General features: G+C 42.6%; 1 protein-coding gene across 1 annotated transcript; it reads left to right on the top strand.

Moving 5' to 3' along the window:
• Positions 1–2,282: 2,282 nt before the first annotated feature.
• Positions 2,283–11,172, top strand: MRPL52 (mitochondrial ribosomal protein L52). The gene is made up of 5 exons (XM_069961631.1): positions 2,283–2,444; positions 8,351–8,456; positions 8,555–8,622; positions 9,658–9,722; positions 11,005–11,172. Exons 1-5 carry the CDS (start codon positions 2,426–2,428, stop codon positions 11,149–11,151), a joined length of 405 nt encoding a protein of 134 aa, XP_069817732.1. The 5' UTR covers positions 2,283–2,425; the 3' UTR covers positions 11,152–11,172.
• The last annotated feature ends 3,976 nt before the right edge of the window (positions 11,173–15,148 follow it).

The raw sequence follows: 15,148 nt of genomic DNA, 5'->3' as shown, positions 1-15,148 counted from the left end.
TGCTATTCAACTAAACCATTATCATTTAGAGTCGAATGATTTAATGATAATCTGAACGATAATCGTCCGGAATAGGGCCCTTAGTCTCTTTTCCGATTCTATGTCATTATCAGATTTAATTATTTTCGGTAGCAGGTTGTGACTCCCTCACCTTCTCATAGAGCTGAACACCCTCCTGATGTGAGGAATTTTTAAGGATGGAATTATACTCTTTCTAGTGCTAAAATACAGGCTGTGAAGATATATATCATAAAGATTTCATTTACCCATTAGTCTCATCGGCGTGGTTTCTTTGAAAAATAAAATAAAATGGATGGAAGATTAAGATTGTGCATTGATTTCTACTAATAAATAACATTAGGGTGAAAAAAAAAATCAATATTCTCTCTCTCTCATCCTAGACTTATTCAATCAGGTCACTAGGGATAAGAGGGAAATGAAATCAAAGGGGGGCATACAACTCATTCTGTACTCTTGTGGGGGGAGGGGTGTATGACTGCATTTAATACTCCTGTGGGTCATTTGAGTATTTGGTCACACCAATTGGTCTATGCAATGCCTCTGATTAACATGTTTTGTAATTTGATCCAAGATACATTAGATCATATGACACTGTATAAATTAGTAAGCCTGTCTCTCTCTCTGCATCTTCCATCATTCTTTAAAATTCATAAGGCCATGCTATCTGGGACTCCACCTACATAAATATCCCTTTCTATGCAGGTAAAGGCGAGGTATTGAATTAAGGATTTAAAAATTTTTGATTCTAAGGTTCCCTTCAATATCTTTTAAAGAGGACCCCGACCCCCCGTTAGAGCACCTTATACTCACCTAATCCCGCCGGGTCCCGTATCTGGAGATGGTCGGCTGACGGAGATATGAGCGCCCGAAGCCCAGCGCGCGCTCCTCAGATGAGTCCAACATCCATAGAGAATGACAGGCGAGTCCGGCGCTCCGTCATTCTCTATGGGTGTTGGACTCATCTGAGGAGCGCGTGCGCCGGGCTTCGGGTGCTCATATCTCCATCAGCCGACCATCTCCAGATACAGGACCCGGCGGGATTAGGTGAGTATAGGGGGCTGTAACGGGGTCGGGAGCCTGTCACCCCGGCACGGGGGGTGACAGGTTCCCTTTAAAGGGATGTGGACATAAACTGAACTTACAAAAAACACAAAAATGCAACAGCTCAATGGCAAGATACAGACCCACTACAGACATGAAAATAGTTAAAAGCAGCCCCCCCAACTGCTAAGAAAAATTCCCACAAAAATAATGGGGCTCTTGGTTACCATTTGCAAACGGTGTAAGGCTATGTTCACACTACGTAAAAGTACGTCTATTGTTGCCATCGGCAACAACAGCCGTACTTTACGCAAGTATGCACATTGCCTTGCCTTCTTTTACACATAGTATACGCTCCGGCCAGGATCCCGTGCGGCCCCACAAATAACTGACATGTCAGTTTTCTGCGGCAGTAGGAAACCCTGTCAGTTCACACAATGAAGCGAGCGGCTCCGGTCGCTTGCTTTATTGTGTGCAGGGGGAAGTTCTGATAAAGTTAAAGTTATTGATCATGTTGAAAAATAGCAAATCGTATCCCAGTCCCATCTGCGGTAACTCCCCAGGTGATAAAAAAAAAAAAAAAGTTATAGGAATCAGAACGGGGCAATTTCAAACATATTCATTTAGAAAAAGTTTTTTTTTTGTTTTTTTTTTAAACCTATTATATCCTAAAAATCTACCTAAATAAGTTATTGTCATAATAGTACTGACCTAAAGAATCATGATAGCTTGTGAGTTTGACCTCATTGTGAACAAAAAAAGTCCCCCATGTAAATTTTTTTATTATTATTATTTCACCTCACAAATATTTTTTTCTCTTCAAATTCACAACACATTTTAACAAAGAGCCTCAATACATACAATTTCCATCACATGACTCTGTTGATGGAAATATTAAAACAATTATGGCTTGAGGGGGGGGGGACAAAATTAAAACCCCAAAATAGTACTGGTCCTTAAAGGGTTAATATAAGAGCATTACTGTGAACAGATCGCCACCTAGCGGCCAGATCTAACACTGAGCGGAGACTCAGACCGCCCTTTCACCTAGTTAGGTCTCCAGTATTACAGACACCTAGGAGAAGATAAAGGCTTGACGGGAAGCGGGCAGACGTGAGGGGACGGCTCAAGGTCAGGAGCAATGGCGGCTTATGCGCATGCGCAGACTGTAAAATGGCGACGGCAGCGTCACTTCTTCTAAAGCCCCTCCCGCTCACCCGTAACTATAGGTTTCAATCACTGCTCGCACGGTTCCGGTTAGGCTGTTTCTATGGCAACCAACCGATGTAACTGATTGGTTCTCGCTGAAGTCACCTGACCGAATGACGCGACGTCAAGTTAGGTATTACCCGTCCAAAGCAAGATGGCGGCGCCCATGTTAGGTGAGTGGGTGGTGTGTGTGTCGCTCTCACTGCATGGCTAACATAAGGGTGTAAGCGCCTGAGGGGGCTCTAATGTGTCCAGGACAGGCGCGTATATTCGGTCTGTGCTCACTGCGGATTACACATACTGTGCAGCTGTGTACACTGTGGAGAGCCAGGGTAGTCAGAGAATCCCAGCTCTACTGGCCAGGATAGCCTATAGTAGCAGACTGAGGGTGGCCTGTGAGGGTATCCTGGGGAGACTTCTGAGGGTGTGAGGAAATATATTAAGCAGCTTCTCCTGAGTGCGCAGTGGATGCAGCCAGTCTCCAGCCTCCATGTCCTGAACTTCTCACAACTAGACTAGATGCTGACAATCTTCTATGTTTCTAACTAAATATTCACCATACTTAAAGAAACACTGCTAACAATGCCAGATCCCTGTAATATAGAGGTCACACATAGTGATATACGGGGGGGGGGGGGGGGGGGGGGGGGTCACACATAGTGATATAAAGGGGGGTCACACATAGTGATATAAAGGGGGGTCACACACAGTGATAGAGAGAGGGGTCACACACAGTGATAGAGAGAGGGGTCACACACAGTGATAGAGAGAGGGGTCACACACAGTGATAGAGAGAGGGGTCACACACAGTGATAGAGAGAGGGGTCACACACAGTGATAGAGAGAGGGGTCACACACAGTGATAGAGAGAGGGGTCACACACAGTGATAGAGAGAGGGGTCACACACAGTGATAGAGAGAGGGGTCACACACAGTGATAGAGAGAGGGGTCACACACAGTGATAGAGAGAGGGGTCACACACAGTGATAGAGAGAGGGGTCACACACAGTGATAGAGAGAGGGGTCACACACAGTGATAGAGAGAGGGGTCACACACAGTGATAGAGAGAGGGGTCACACACAGTGATAGAGAGAGGGGTCACACACAGTGATAGAGAGAGGGGTAGGGCTGGGCGATAATGACCTAAATCAATATCGCGATTTATCATACATGTAGACACGGTAACGATAAATTGAACAATAATTATGACACGCCCCTTTTAAAAGCCACACCCCTTTTGAAAACCCCATTTTCCGATGGTGATACAAACGTGAATTTATTCCATATAACAATGTGCTGCAAACTTCACAAGTAATACACAACGTTTTGGCGTCTCCTACACCATTTTCAAGTGCCACTTGAAAATGGCGTAGGAGACAACGAAACATCGTATATTACTTGTGAAGTTTGCTGCACATTGTTATATGATAACAATCAGAGTATTTTTTACTAGCTGACTTGGTATTCGACTGCTGGCCGCCACGGTTCGTTTAGTGTGCTGCCTATATTGTTTACTCTGTCTATGTATCTATCTATATATATAGATAGATGATAGATAGATGATATATAGATAGATAGGAGTCCTATCTATCTATCTATATATCATCTATCTATATATCATCTATCTATCTCCTATCTATCTATCTCCTATCTATCTATCTATCATCTATCTATCTATCATCTATCTCCTATCTATCCCCAATCACTGAGTGGCTGCAGGGGGTCAGGTATAGGTCGGTACCTCCATGTTCCCCCGGGCACCGCTCTCTCTCTCCCGCACAGGAATCCTCGGCCCCTGTCACTCAGTGATGTAGCACATATACCTGTGTCCTGGACTAAGCGTCACACATGGCTGCTTCCAGCGCTGACAAAACATAACGGGGCTCCGAGGATTCCTGTGCGGGGACAGAGTGCGATGGCCAGTGAAGCATGGAGGTGCCGACCCATACCTGACCGCAACTGTATGTGCGGGAGAGGGGGGGGCAGGGCACACTGTGCAGCTTCCAGAGAAGCTAGGAGAAGTGAGCCGCCCGGCAGCAGCAGCCCAAAGCACACACTGGAGGGGACGCTGCCGTCTGAGTGCAGCCTGTCACATCGGTATTTTTGCGGTATACCGCCCAGCCCTAGAGAGGGGTCACACATAGTGATGTAGGCCCAGATTTACTAGCTCTCTGTCAGTGTCCGTGCTCCTGAATCATCTCGGCCCCACAAACTAGCCGCTCAACCACGTATTCATCTCCGCCTGTGCCATAGACTCCTTTCTATGGTGGTCAGGCACATTCTGCTGTCCTCGCAAAGATTGAACAGTTTTATTGTTTGGGCGAAAGGCAGAATGTGACTGTGCCTAGAAAGGAGTCTATGGCACAGGCGGAGATGCACGCGGCGGCAAGTGGCTGGTCATTGCCTGGATTCTGTAGTGTGCACATACCCTGAGTGGGGCCGTGACATCTCAGGATTGGGAGCCCAGTGGGGGACCATGAGCAGTGACACTGCTCTTTATTTTGATCCCTGCCCCACCCTGTTGTGCAGAATACCCCTTTAATCTCTGCCTCTCTCTCTCTGACATACACACACACATAGTTGACGAGAACAAAATCTTCTCCCAGATAGAAAACACCACATTGAGGACAGAGGTTACTGCTTCCACCACCTTCTCCTCGATATTATACAGGATACCTTCATATTACACTGCTGCTCATATACAGTCATCCAGCATCCAGGAAGAGAACAGCACAGATCTCCCCCCCCCCCCCCCCCCCCCAATGGACTCCTCCAGGTCAGAAATAAACTGACAAATAGTGACCGATGACTTCTCCCCGACCACCCTCATTTAGTAGGGCCAGTGCTTTATTACTGATGTATGGAGGTAATGTTTCACCCTGTGTAACTAAATGTATGTGAGAAAGGGTTGTTAAAAAAAGGGTTTTTCTGGTTGTTAGAAAATAAGGTCCTTAGATTGATAAAACATAAAATATATTCATGAGGAACATTTATAAAATTCATATTCAACAATAAAATTTTAAACATTTTTTCCAACTCCAACCAAAACTAACTCTGGCTCCACAGCCCTGCTTAGAACCTCCTAAATTGAAGGATTGTCTGGGGAAAAAGAACATTTTCTGTGGCTGGTAGTGTGTCTGCAATTACAGACAAATTTACCTTTCTTTCTATATGGCTCTTCACACTATCTGTAGTTTTATGGATCCGCAATTCATGCTGCAAAAAAAAAAAAATAGGAAATGTCATAGTACGGGCTGTAATTGCAGAACGGAATGGCCAATAGAAGTGTGTGGGATCCGCTTTTTTGCAGACTTTATGGATGTAACATCTGCAAAAAAATATGCACTGTGGATGCACTACAGATGAATATGAATGGTATTCCCCCCAAGAGCTAAAAAAAATGTAATGCTCGCAAACCTAGCTGGTCTTACTCGCCAGGTCCCGCTGAGTATTTTGAGCCGTCTCCCATCTTTCTAGCTGCTGCCGTTCCTGAGTTACAAGTTTTTCTAAAAGCCGATCTATAACCAAGATAGGAAACTACATTTCCCATCATGCAATGCTTATTCCTGAAAGATGGTGAAGTAGCAGAGCTGAGATGGTGGTAATGCTGAGGATATAGCAGAGCTGAAATGGTGGCGATGCTGAGGATATAGCAGAGCTGAGATGGCAATGCTGAGAATATAGGGGGGCGTGGGCACGCTCCAGGTGGGGGGATACAGGGTGCGGGGCGGGTGAGCTCCGGGTGCTGTCAGAGAGGGACACGGTGAACAGCAGCAGCTGTCACTGTCTCAGTGTCCTCCCTCTCTTTAGTGGACAGTGGACTGGGTTAGAAGCGCTAACCTGGCCCATTGAAGAGACTGAGGACACGTGATGCCGTCTCGGAGGGTGGGGGCCAGGAGCAGGGAGCATGTCGGGTTGGACTGAGGTATGAAGATTCTATGCAATCCGTGGGGGTGGATGCATCTAGATAACAGCAAAACTGTACAGAATCCATAATAAGTTTATATTGGAAAGATGGGGGGAATACCCCTTTTTAATATACGTTCCTGAAAAAAATCACTGAAAATGTAAATGAGGCCTGAACAATTTCTGCATGGTTGTAACATCAATGTTTGACAACACCTATAGAGGAGTTTTCCAGACTAATGGAAAACTTACCTTAGTGCCATGTTCCCATTGTGGATTCTGATGATGATGTGCGAAACGTCATTGGAAGCTGCCAGACCAGGAACACAGCTACGACTAGAAGATGTGACAGATGTAGGTTTTTATTGTTTTAGGGTCCATTTCTATATACAGGATCTGCTTTGGATTTGATGCTGCAGATATCAGTGCAACTAAACGATGGAACTGAGCAATAACCCTGCCCCAGCAAATCTGTCAGGTGACTGATGCTCTCATAGCCAATAGGAGCTGAGCAAGCTGCAAGTCATCTGACGAGGTAGTAGAGGCCTAACATAGAAGCGCAAGTTAGGCCAGCCTTCTTCTACTAGTAACTACATTGACACAGGATGGCGCTGGCAGTCTTCTGAATCAGTATTCTAGACTGCACACCTCTCAGAACAGTAGGTGCTTAGTGGCAAATGGTTCTTTAACCACCAATCGCAATAGTGTAGGTCAGGGATGGGGAACCCTTGGCCTTCCAGCTGGTGCACAACTCCAACTCTTCGGCTTTCCAGGCATGATGGCAATTTTAGTTTTGCAGCAGCTGGAGGACCAAAGGTTTCCCATCCGGGGTGTAGGTAAACCACAGCACAGTTAGGTTGAGCAAATGAAGATGATTTTTACTTATAATGCAAAGGGGGGGAAAAGTCTTTGTTTCAACCAGATTATACAAGAATATAAGGTTTAAAGTGTCACTCACTGTCATTTCATTTTTATTTTTTATTTTTTTCAGAAATTAATAGTACAGGCGACTTTAAGAAACTTTGTAATTGGGTTTATTAGGCAAATATGCCATTATCTGCATTCAAAAAGACTTTCCCCAGGTCCTCCCCCCCCCCTCCCTCTCATTCAATGCTCATTATCAGGAAATCTCGACTGAAGAGGGGAGTGGGAGGAGAAAGATTAGTTGCGATTACACAGCGGGACCTGTGTGAAAGCCGGTATTTAGAGGTCAGAGAGGTCAGTGATGACTGTCATAGGAGATAGCCAGTGATGTAGCTGTAAATTAACTATTTGCCTCATGTCCCTCCACCTCTCCCCTCTCCATAGAGAACAATGAAGACAGGGGGGAGAGCTTCAAACTGCTTTGATAAAAATGCATTTTTCGGCTAATAAACTCAATTACAAAGTTTCTTAAAATCGCATGTACTATTGATTTCTGCAAAAAAAAAATGTAAATAACAGTGACGCTTTAAGATCGTAAATCCTATATGGTATATGGCAATGTGACGTTTCAGTCCTTCCCTCACACTCAACAAGACCAGACTCTCCTTTCATTATGCGCAGAGACCCTATGGCCTGAGAAAGGTCCAGGAAGAACTGAAACATGACGTTGCCATATAGGATTTATGGTCTCATACCTTATATTCTTGTATACTCTGTTTGGAACAAAGACTTTCTTTTTCACTTTGCATTATATATAAAAATAATTTTCACTTGCTCAACTTGTGCGCTGTAGTTTACCTACACTATGGCAGTCTCCGTCCTGAATGCAGCTCTTTAGTCTTGTGCTGGTTGAAAAAAAGAGACATGAGGTCCTGGCCAGTAAAGAGTGTCACGGCTCAATGTCCATCAGTCACATGACTGCCTTCTCTGTGAGAGCAGATGGCCAGGACTTCCTGTGTTGAGTCTCTATTTTCAACCAGCACAAGACTAAAAAGACTGGACCTGCATACAAGTAAGTATAGCTTTGTTTTAAGGCATGATAAAAAAAATATATATATAATAAAACTTATGCATGGTATGGCATGGTCTGCTGATGAGTGGATGAGCATCCATGGAGTACTATCTCCATGTAGCCAATTATAGCACCAAATCACAGGTTGTCCACTTTGACCAGTCCCACTATCCTATTTCCAGATTCCTTGTCATTACCCAGTAAAATAAAAAAAATGTGAATACTCTGTTTTCAGTGAGCCGTCTGCAGTCAGGGATATCCCACAGTTTTGTTCGATGCCCGTGGAAGCGCAGTCTGCATAACAGTTCTTTGCTCTGTGCTGGACAGGACTGGAGAATTAAGTAAGTTTTTTGGATTACTTTATCCTATCAATCTAGAAAATAACACATCCATGTTTTCCTGAGCATTTTCTGTTTCTTTTTTTATTTTTTTTATTTAGGCATGGCATTGCTCGCAGTGGTTCGGAATATGGTCCCTTGACAGATCTTCCAGATTGGAGTTTTGCAGGTGAATGAGAATTCCTCTATGTAGTATATTATGCATAAGGATTATTGAAGAGCCATCATGGAGACAAAAGTATTGTTTCCTTCCAACATACCACAGGCCACATCTAAATTCCACGTATAACCTTGTGTGTTTTTTTTGTGTGTTTTTTGCACTGTTTTGGCATAATTTTTTGGGGGGATCTTTGAAGTCATGTTGACTTCAATTGGAAAAACACATCAATAATTAATATGTAAATTTTTGTTTTATAGTATAAATTTCTTATCAAGGTGTTGAAGATTTTATGCAGATTTTTGATCCATATACCTCAATGTGCTTTAGAGGGGACATGCTCAAGCCTTCCAGCAGGTGGCAGCAGCATCACACAGTGAAGCTGTTGTCTGCTGTAAGCAGTACAAGAGAGCCGGAAGATGTATTGTAGAGGCACATGGATATGGGACAGCAGGCTGCCCTGTGTACAAATAGCATGTGATTAAATTCTACTTTGGGGCTGAGTTATGGCTGCACCTTAGGGACACATGGAGGCGCACTTAAATACCAGGGAATGTGACTGGAAGAGTATGTGAGGGCACTTAGCTGCTGCTGTTGTGACCTTTTTCAGCATCCTGTAGCAGACAAGGAGGTAGAAAAAAGCACCTCAAAGGGCAGGGCACACGGTTTGGTTATAAGCTATAGGTAACTACACTGTAATTGGATATGGTGGGCTTGGACTTGGACTTAAACCTCCCTGTGATATATTTGATGTTACTACACTGACTACTAGTGATGTAGTTGCCTGCTGTAGCCTAAGTTACGTACCCCACCATGTCAGTCTATCTGGAATGCCATACAACATCATATTATATCATTTTTAATTTTTGATTGAGTTTTGTGATTGATTAATAAAAATATTGGTATTATATTCAGTCCTTTCTTTTTGTATACAATGTTCATAATTTATTACATATTTTTGTACATTTTTAATTTGGAATAGAAATGTTTAATTTTAGCTTTTTTTTTTTTTTTTTTTTACTTTGCTTTTAATTAATCTCTTTATAGATGGACGACCAGCACCTTTGTGGAAAGGACAGAACAGGAGAAAAGAGGAGAACAAAGAATTTGCTGTAAGCGCCTTTGCTGTTTATAGCAGAGTCCACTTTAGCATTCATAAATATCATGAATACAGTGGAGGCTCTTATGTATACCTACTGTGTTTTAGTTGATGTGCCATTAACAGGTTCTTTACCATCTTGATTCCTTTTCCCCTGATATAGCTATCCTAATGAAGCCTACACTTACCTTGATTCCTCACCACTGCTTTTCCGAGTGTTAGCTAGCTGCAGTATGTAATAGATCGGTGACATAAAATGTCAGGTGTTAAGAAGCATGTATCATTTTGAAATTTTAGTTTTATGTGTAAGGGAGTTCTTTTTGTTAATTTTTTTTTTTTTTTTTAAATTGCTGTTTCTTGGAGCATTTTGCCATTTTTGGGGCCATTTATGTCAGCAGGTTTGTAGTGTGCAGCTCATAAAATCAATAAAAAAAAAATGTTCAAATGCAAAAAATAGCTCCAAAAATCTAAACATTTGACACTCATTTTGCCTGGAAAAATTACTTTTGTGGCGCAAACTGAGTCTCAGTTTACGGTTTGCAAACATAGCCCTACAAGCAAGAGGCGGCGGAAAGAAATGTCAAGCTGCATCTCATGTGAAAACACTAGACTAGTGGTGTCAAACTCAAATACACAGTGGGCCAAAATGAAAAAATTGGACAAAGTGGCGGGCCAACCTTGATAATTATTGAAGCGCAAATGTGGAGGTACTGTCATTTCAGTGGTGTGCGTGCACTGTGCACTATGATAAATGACATGATAAATTGCTATATGATTAAATCCCAACCCATGTAATAGCCAGCCCTCCCCATAGTCTCATATAGTAGCCAGCCCTCCCCAATAGTCTCGTTTATAGTAGCCATGGCGGGCCAGATGTAATTCAAACTCTGAATTGCCTGGCGGGCCAAAAATAATGGCACTGCGGGCCAGAGTTTGACATGACTGCACTAGACAGTCTGCTCAAAGAAGTGGAGTCAGGGTTGCTTTATAACTCTGCAGCCAATAATTGTAGGTACTCGCCCTTCATTTCACTGCTCTTTTGGTTCCTTTGAATGAGGTAGAAATATCTTCAGCAACACTCTTTGCATGGAAGAAGGTACAGATGGAGCTTGATGGGCGAATAATAGTGACTACATATAATATTTTTAAAGCAGAATTAGTCAGACTTACGGATTTATATTTGTTGTCTGTCTGATGCATTCCATCTTATAACTTGCTAAGCCTCCTGGAGGTTGAGCACTCTGCCACCATAGACTTGTATAATGATATTTTTTTTAATTTCTCTCCTTTTATAGAGTCATATTGTCATGCTTAGTAATGAGGTTGATCAAGGAATGAAAAAATGGACTGAGAAACAGGAAACACTGAAGGAGCAACAACAATTAAAGCAGAGGAATCAACTAAAGCCCAAGGCTATATTTAAGAAAAGTTCAAAATCCTAATAAATATTTGTCTTTACTGTGTTTTTTTTTCTCTTATTTTTGTTTGTACATGAAGGTTACTGTTTATTGCTAGAAATTTGTGGTAAAGTATGCCTTTCATGGGAGGGAAAAAAAAACTTCACTGAGATGTATCAAAAGTTTTTTTTATTGGTCGAGGTGTAAGTGTTCAAACCTGTAGTGATCAGAAGAATGAGCGGGGAGAAACTCAGTGCTGGAAAGCCAGGAGAGAAAACTAAGTGTGGCCTTCTCTTGACTCTTTCTCCTGATGGGTCAGGGTCTGAACACTGACACCAGGCTATAAAAACTATTATAGAACTATTATAGAAGAATAGAAGAACAACAGAAAAGTACAAAAAAACCTATATTTTTGTTTTCTGATACAGCTTTTTAATATTTTACCAGTTGATGTCACAGAATGAGTGAGTATGCTCGTCCTGGTGCCATCAACAATGTATAGAATGGGCTCAGGACTTAAGCCTGATAGCAGCTGGGGGCCACCACGGATAGCCAGCAAGAATCGATCCTCCGTGCTGGCTATAACCATTTAAACGCAGCTATCAAAACTGAAAGCGGCATATAAGTGGCCCGGATTACATTTATTGCTGGTCCAGTGGGGGGGGGGGGGGGGAATCAGCTCAGAGGGTTTTAAGTCTTCCAGGCAGTTGCTACAGGCCGCCTTCAGCAATTTAGTGTGGAAATGATGGAGTGATGCAGTACATAAGGACCTGCATTGATCCCTATGAGCATTCATAGAATTGCTCTTAATATATAAATAGATCCATCTCATAATTAAAGGTTAAATCACACCCACGCCCAAGTGCAAAATAGCTTTTTTTTTGGTCACATCACATCCCAGAAAATTTTAATAAAAAGTTTCAAGTCCACAAGTGTAGTACCGATAAAAATTACAGATCATGGCTCAAAAAAAGAGCCCTCAAATAGCCCCATAGACCTTAAAATAAAAACGTTCTAAGGGTCAGAAAAGAGCAATTTTAAACATGTTTCATTTTTAAAAGTAGTAAAATAAAAGTTATATAAATAAGAGGAAAAAACAAATGCACAAAACCGAAAATCCGCTCAGTCCTTAAGGGGTTAAAAGAAAAAAACACTGAAGGCCTTATTATTTCTTCTTACACTGCATTATATTTGCTTAGTTTTTGCTCTTAAATTTACACATACTGGTTCTTCATTGTATGAATTTTAGAAAAACTCTATCTGAGAAATTCATATGAATGGCTCCAATGTATCGATGGTCGTAGTTCATGGAATGAAGTTCATCAGATAATTAGTTTATCACATATTACCAACCAGTTCATGTAAAGGCTGTATTAGACGGCTTACCCGCGTAAGCAAGCAATGATCTTCTAGGTCACTTACAGAGCCTATTACACGGATTGATAATGGGGCGGCCAGAGCTGCAGATACATCCCTAGCCTAAATACAGCTGTGAATCCAGCAGCTGTCTGCTGACAACAGCACTTGTAATGGCAGAATGTATTCTGCCTGCCTGGTGGTCAGTGTTCACCAGACCTCTCAGAAGAGCTATGTACAGTTTACACATGAGGAAATGGAGTCATGACTGGCCATGATTAATTAAAGCTTTTTATCCTGCTGATTCCGCTGCCACAATGAAGATGTCTGTTACAGATGGCTTTGAATGGGAACAGTAGGCCATTCAGCATAAAGGAAGTTTGTAGTATGACTAGTTAGTTACATCAAGGGAAATTAATTAACCCCTTGTGGTTGGGTGCAGACAAGTGACACCCAGCTATGGTCCCATGAGCAATTTAGCCCCTTCGTTTTCTAGTGGGGAAGCATTTATAACCTACAGTATATTATAGATATTCAGCTCCTCTTTGCTGCAAAGGCCATACAAAATGCAATTCCTCTAGATATGGATTTGCCAAATAATATTATAATTTTGTGGGTAATTGGAACCATACAGATATAAATATACAGCACACACACATCAATGTGCATATCCATAAGAGCTCATGCAATCAGACATGATACTTTGTTTAATCTGTAAACTCTTACTCTTGACATGTCAATTCTTCGAGGCGCATGAGAAATCCCATTGAAACAATGAGACAGGCGGAATTTCAAACAGCATCCACAGTGCGGGCTCCGCTTGAAATTAAGCCTTTTTTGCTCTGTGTGAATGGACCTTAATACTTGTAAGATAGCAGTCCATTTGAGAGAGCCAAAAAATGGGCCTTAAACGACAACTCTGGCGCCTGTGAGGGGGTAAAAAACAGTGACAAGCACATCACCATCACTCCTGGGTCTGTCTTTATTTGAATCTCCCATGGATTGCGGGTCCTTAGAGCTACCGTCGTCGTTTTTTTTTTTAGTAATTCCTTCTTCTGCGGATTGCAGCGTCAGATGACCGACAGCTTGATCAGCCAGTCGGAGCCGAGCAAGCTGTGAGTCATTTGATAACTTAGGAGAGGGGGCATCAACACAAGATGGCACCGACCATGGTTGACAGGGATCAGGTGCGTATGCGTTTTAATACTCCTGGGGGGAGGGTTAATTAAAGCAGAAGCTGTAAAAAAAAGTCTGAAGGGAAGAAACAAAAAATAATAGAGGCCTTACTAACCTGATTGGTCTGCCACCTCTGCACTTCTCCCTCTTGGGCTTTGTTTACTTTGCAGCAATGACATGCCTGTATACAGTATCCATGTGACTGCTGCAGCTGGCCGCTGGCCTCAGTGATGTGTGGCATACGACTACTGAGGCCACTGATTGGATGCAGTGGCCATGTGGGTACCCAGGCACATCAATGTATAGCCAAGTAAACAAAGGGAGGGTTGGAGCTGTGGCAGACGTAGCAGTTACCAGGTGAGTAATGCCTCTTATTTTATGCCATCACCCGCCCTTTAGCCAAGTGTTTTCAGAACTCAAAAAAAGCCTTTAATTGTGTAGGAGGATTTTAATACCCAACAGGCACTGCTGTATTCATCATCATTGTTTGCTCTGACCTTACAGCAGTTTGTGTATTCTTGCAATTAATAAAGAATCAGCATAAAGCTAATTACAGCAAGTGCGTACTAGTGTAAAACGAATACCACCTCAGGCACTTTTCAGGGAACTACACCCATGCCAATTCTGAGTCTGTGTTCTGTTTGCCAAAATAATCCCATTTGAAGAGGACCTTCTGATTGACAGGAAATATTATCTGTTACATTTTATTTTATTATAGTTCATTTCAAGTTCATTTTAGGGTTACTGTTTAATCAATGGAATACACATATAAAAATATCAGCAAACGTAGGAAATATAGTGGCACTCACCAGGTCCATAAAAATGATGCTTTATTTCAGGTCAGATACAGAGCAACAAACAAGTGCATTCCACAGGAGAGGAGCGACGAAGAGGAGCACGGACATCACTAGTGGTGTTCACACAGTCCTTGCTTTATTCAGCTGTCGGCTGTGCATCACCAATATCACAGAGAGGGTATTTGCACACTATGGAATCGCGGCGGAAAACCCGTTGCGGATTCTGCAGCTCGGACTCTGACGGCTGCATGGTCTCTGCCCGTGTCATAGACTCCATTCTATGCACAGACTGACTCCGACGTCTGTCGTAATTCCGTAGTGTGCACGTACCCAGAGATATGAGGCTAGCAGCAGATTTTTTTTTTACAGGGTGAAATACTGTAACCAGCCAATGAATAAGTGTTTGCTCGCTCATTGGTTGATCGCTGTCTCTATTACACATCTGACTGATTTACAGGTCTACTGATTCTGTAGCCCTGGCCACATGATTATCAAGTAATGTAAACGAGATCGGGCAGTGTAATGCCCATTAGGGCATTCTGGTGCCATCAGTGGTAAAGTAAGTAAACCACATGCTGCTGGCCATTATTACAATAGTTACATAGTAATGTTAAAAAAAGAGTCCATCAAGGTCCTCAGAAACCTGCAGAAATTCTAGAGCATTGGTCTCCAAACTGCAGCCCTCCAGCTGTTGCGAAACCACAATTCCCATC

Source organism: Dendropsophus ebraccatus, chromosome 3, assembly GCF_027789765.1.
Source record: "Dendropsophus ebraccatus isolate aDenEbr1 chromosome 3, aDenEbr1.pat, whole genome shotgun sequence".
NCBI classification, from domain to species: domain Eukaryota; kingdom Metazoa; phylum Chordata; class Amphibia; order Anura; family Hylidae; genus Dendropsophus; species Dendropsophus ebraccatus.
Note: the sequence above shows the minus strand (reverse complement) of the source record. Positions and strands in the feature narration are given on the sequence as shown.

Coding starts and splice junctions, on each gene's coding strand:
- MRPL52 (XM_069961631.1), top strand. Junction 8,457..8,554: donor GGACAGGACTGGAGAATTAA/GTAAGTTTTTTG, acceptor TTTTTTATTTAG/GCATGGCATTGCTCGCAGTG. Junction 8,623..9,657: donor TCCAGATTGGAGTTTTGCAG/GTGAATGAGAAT, acceptor ATCTCTTTATAG/ATGGACGACCAGCACCTTTG.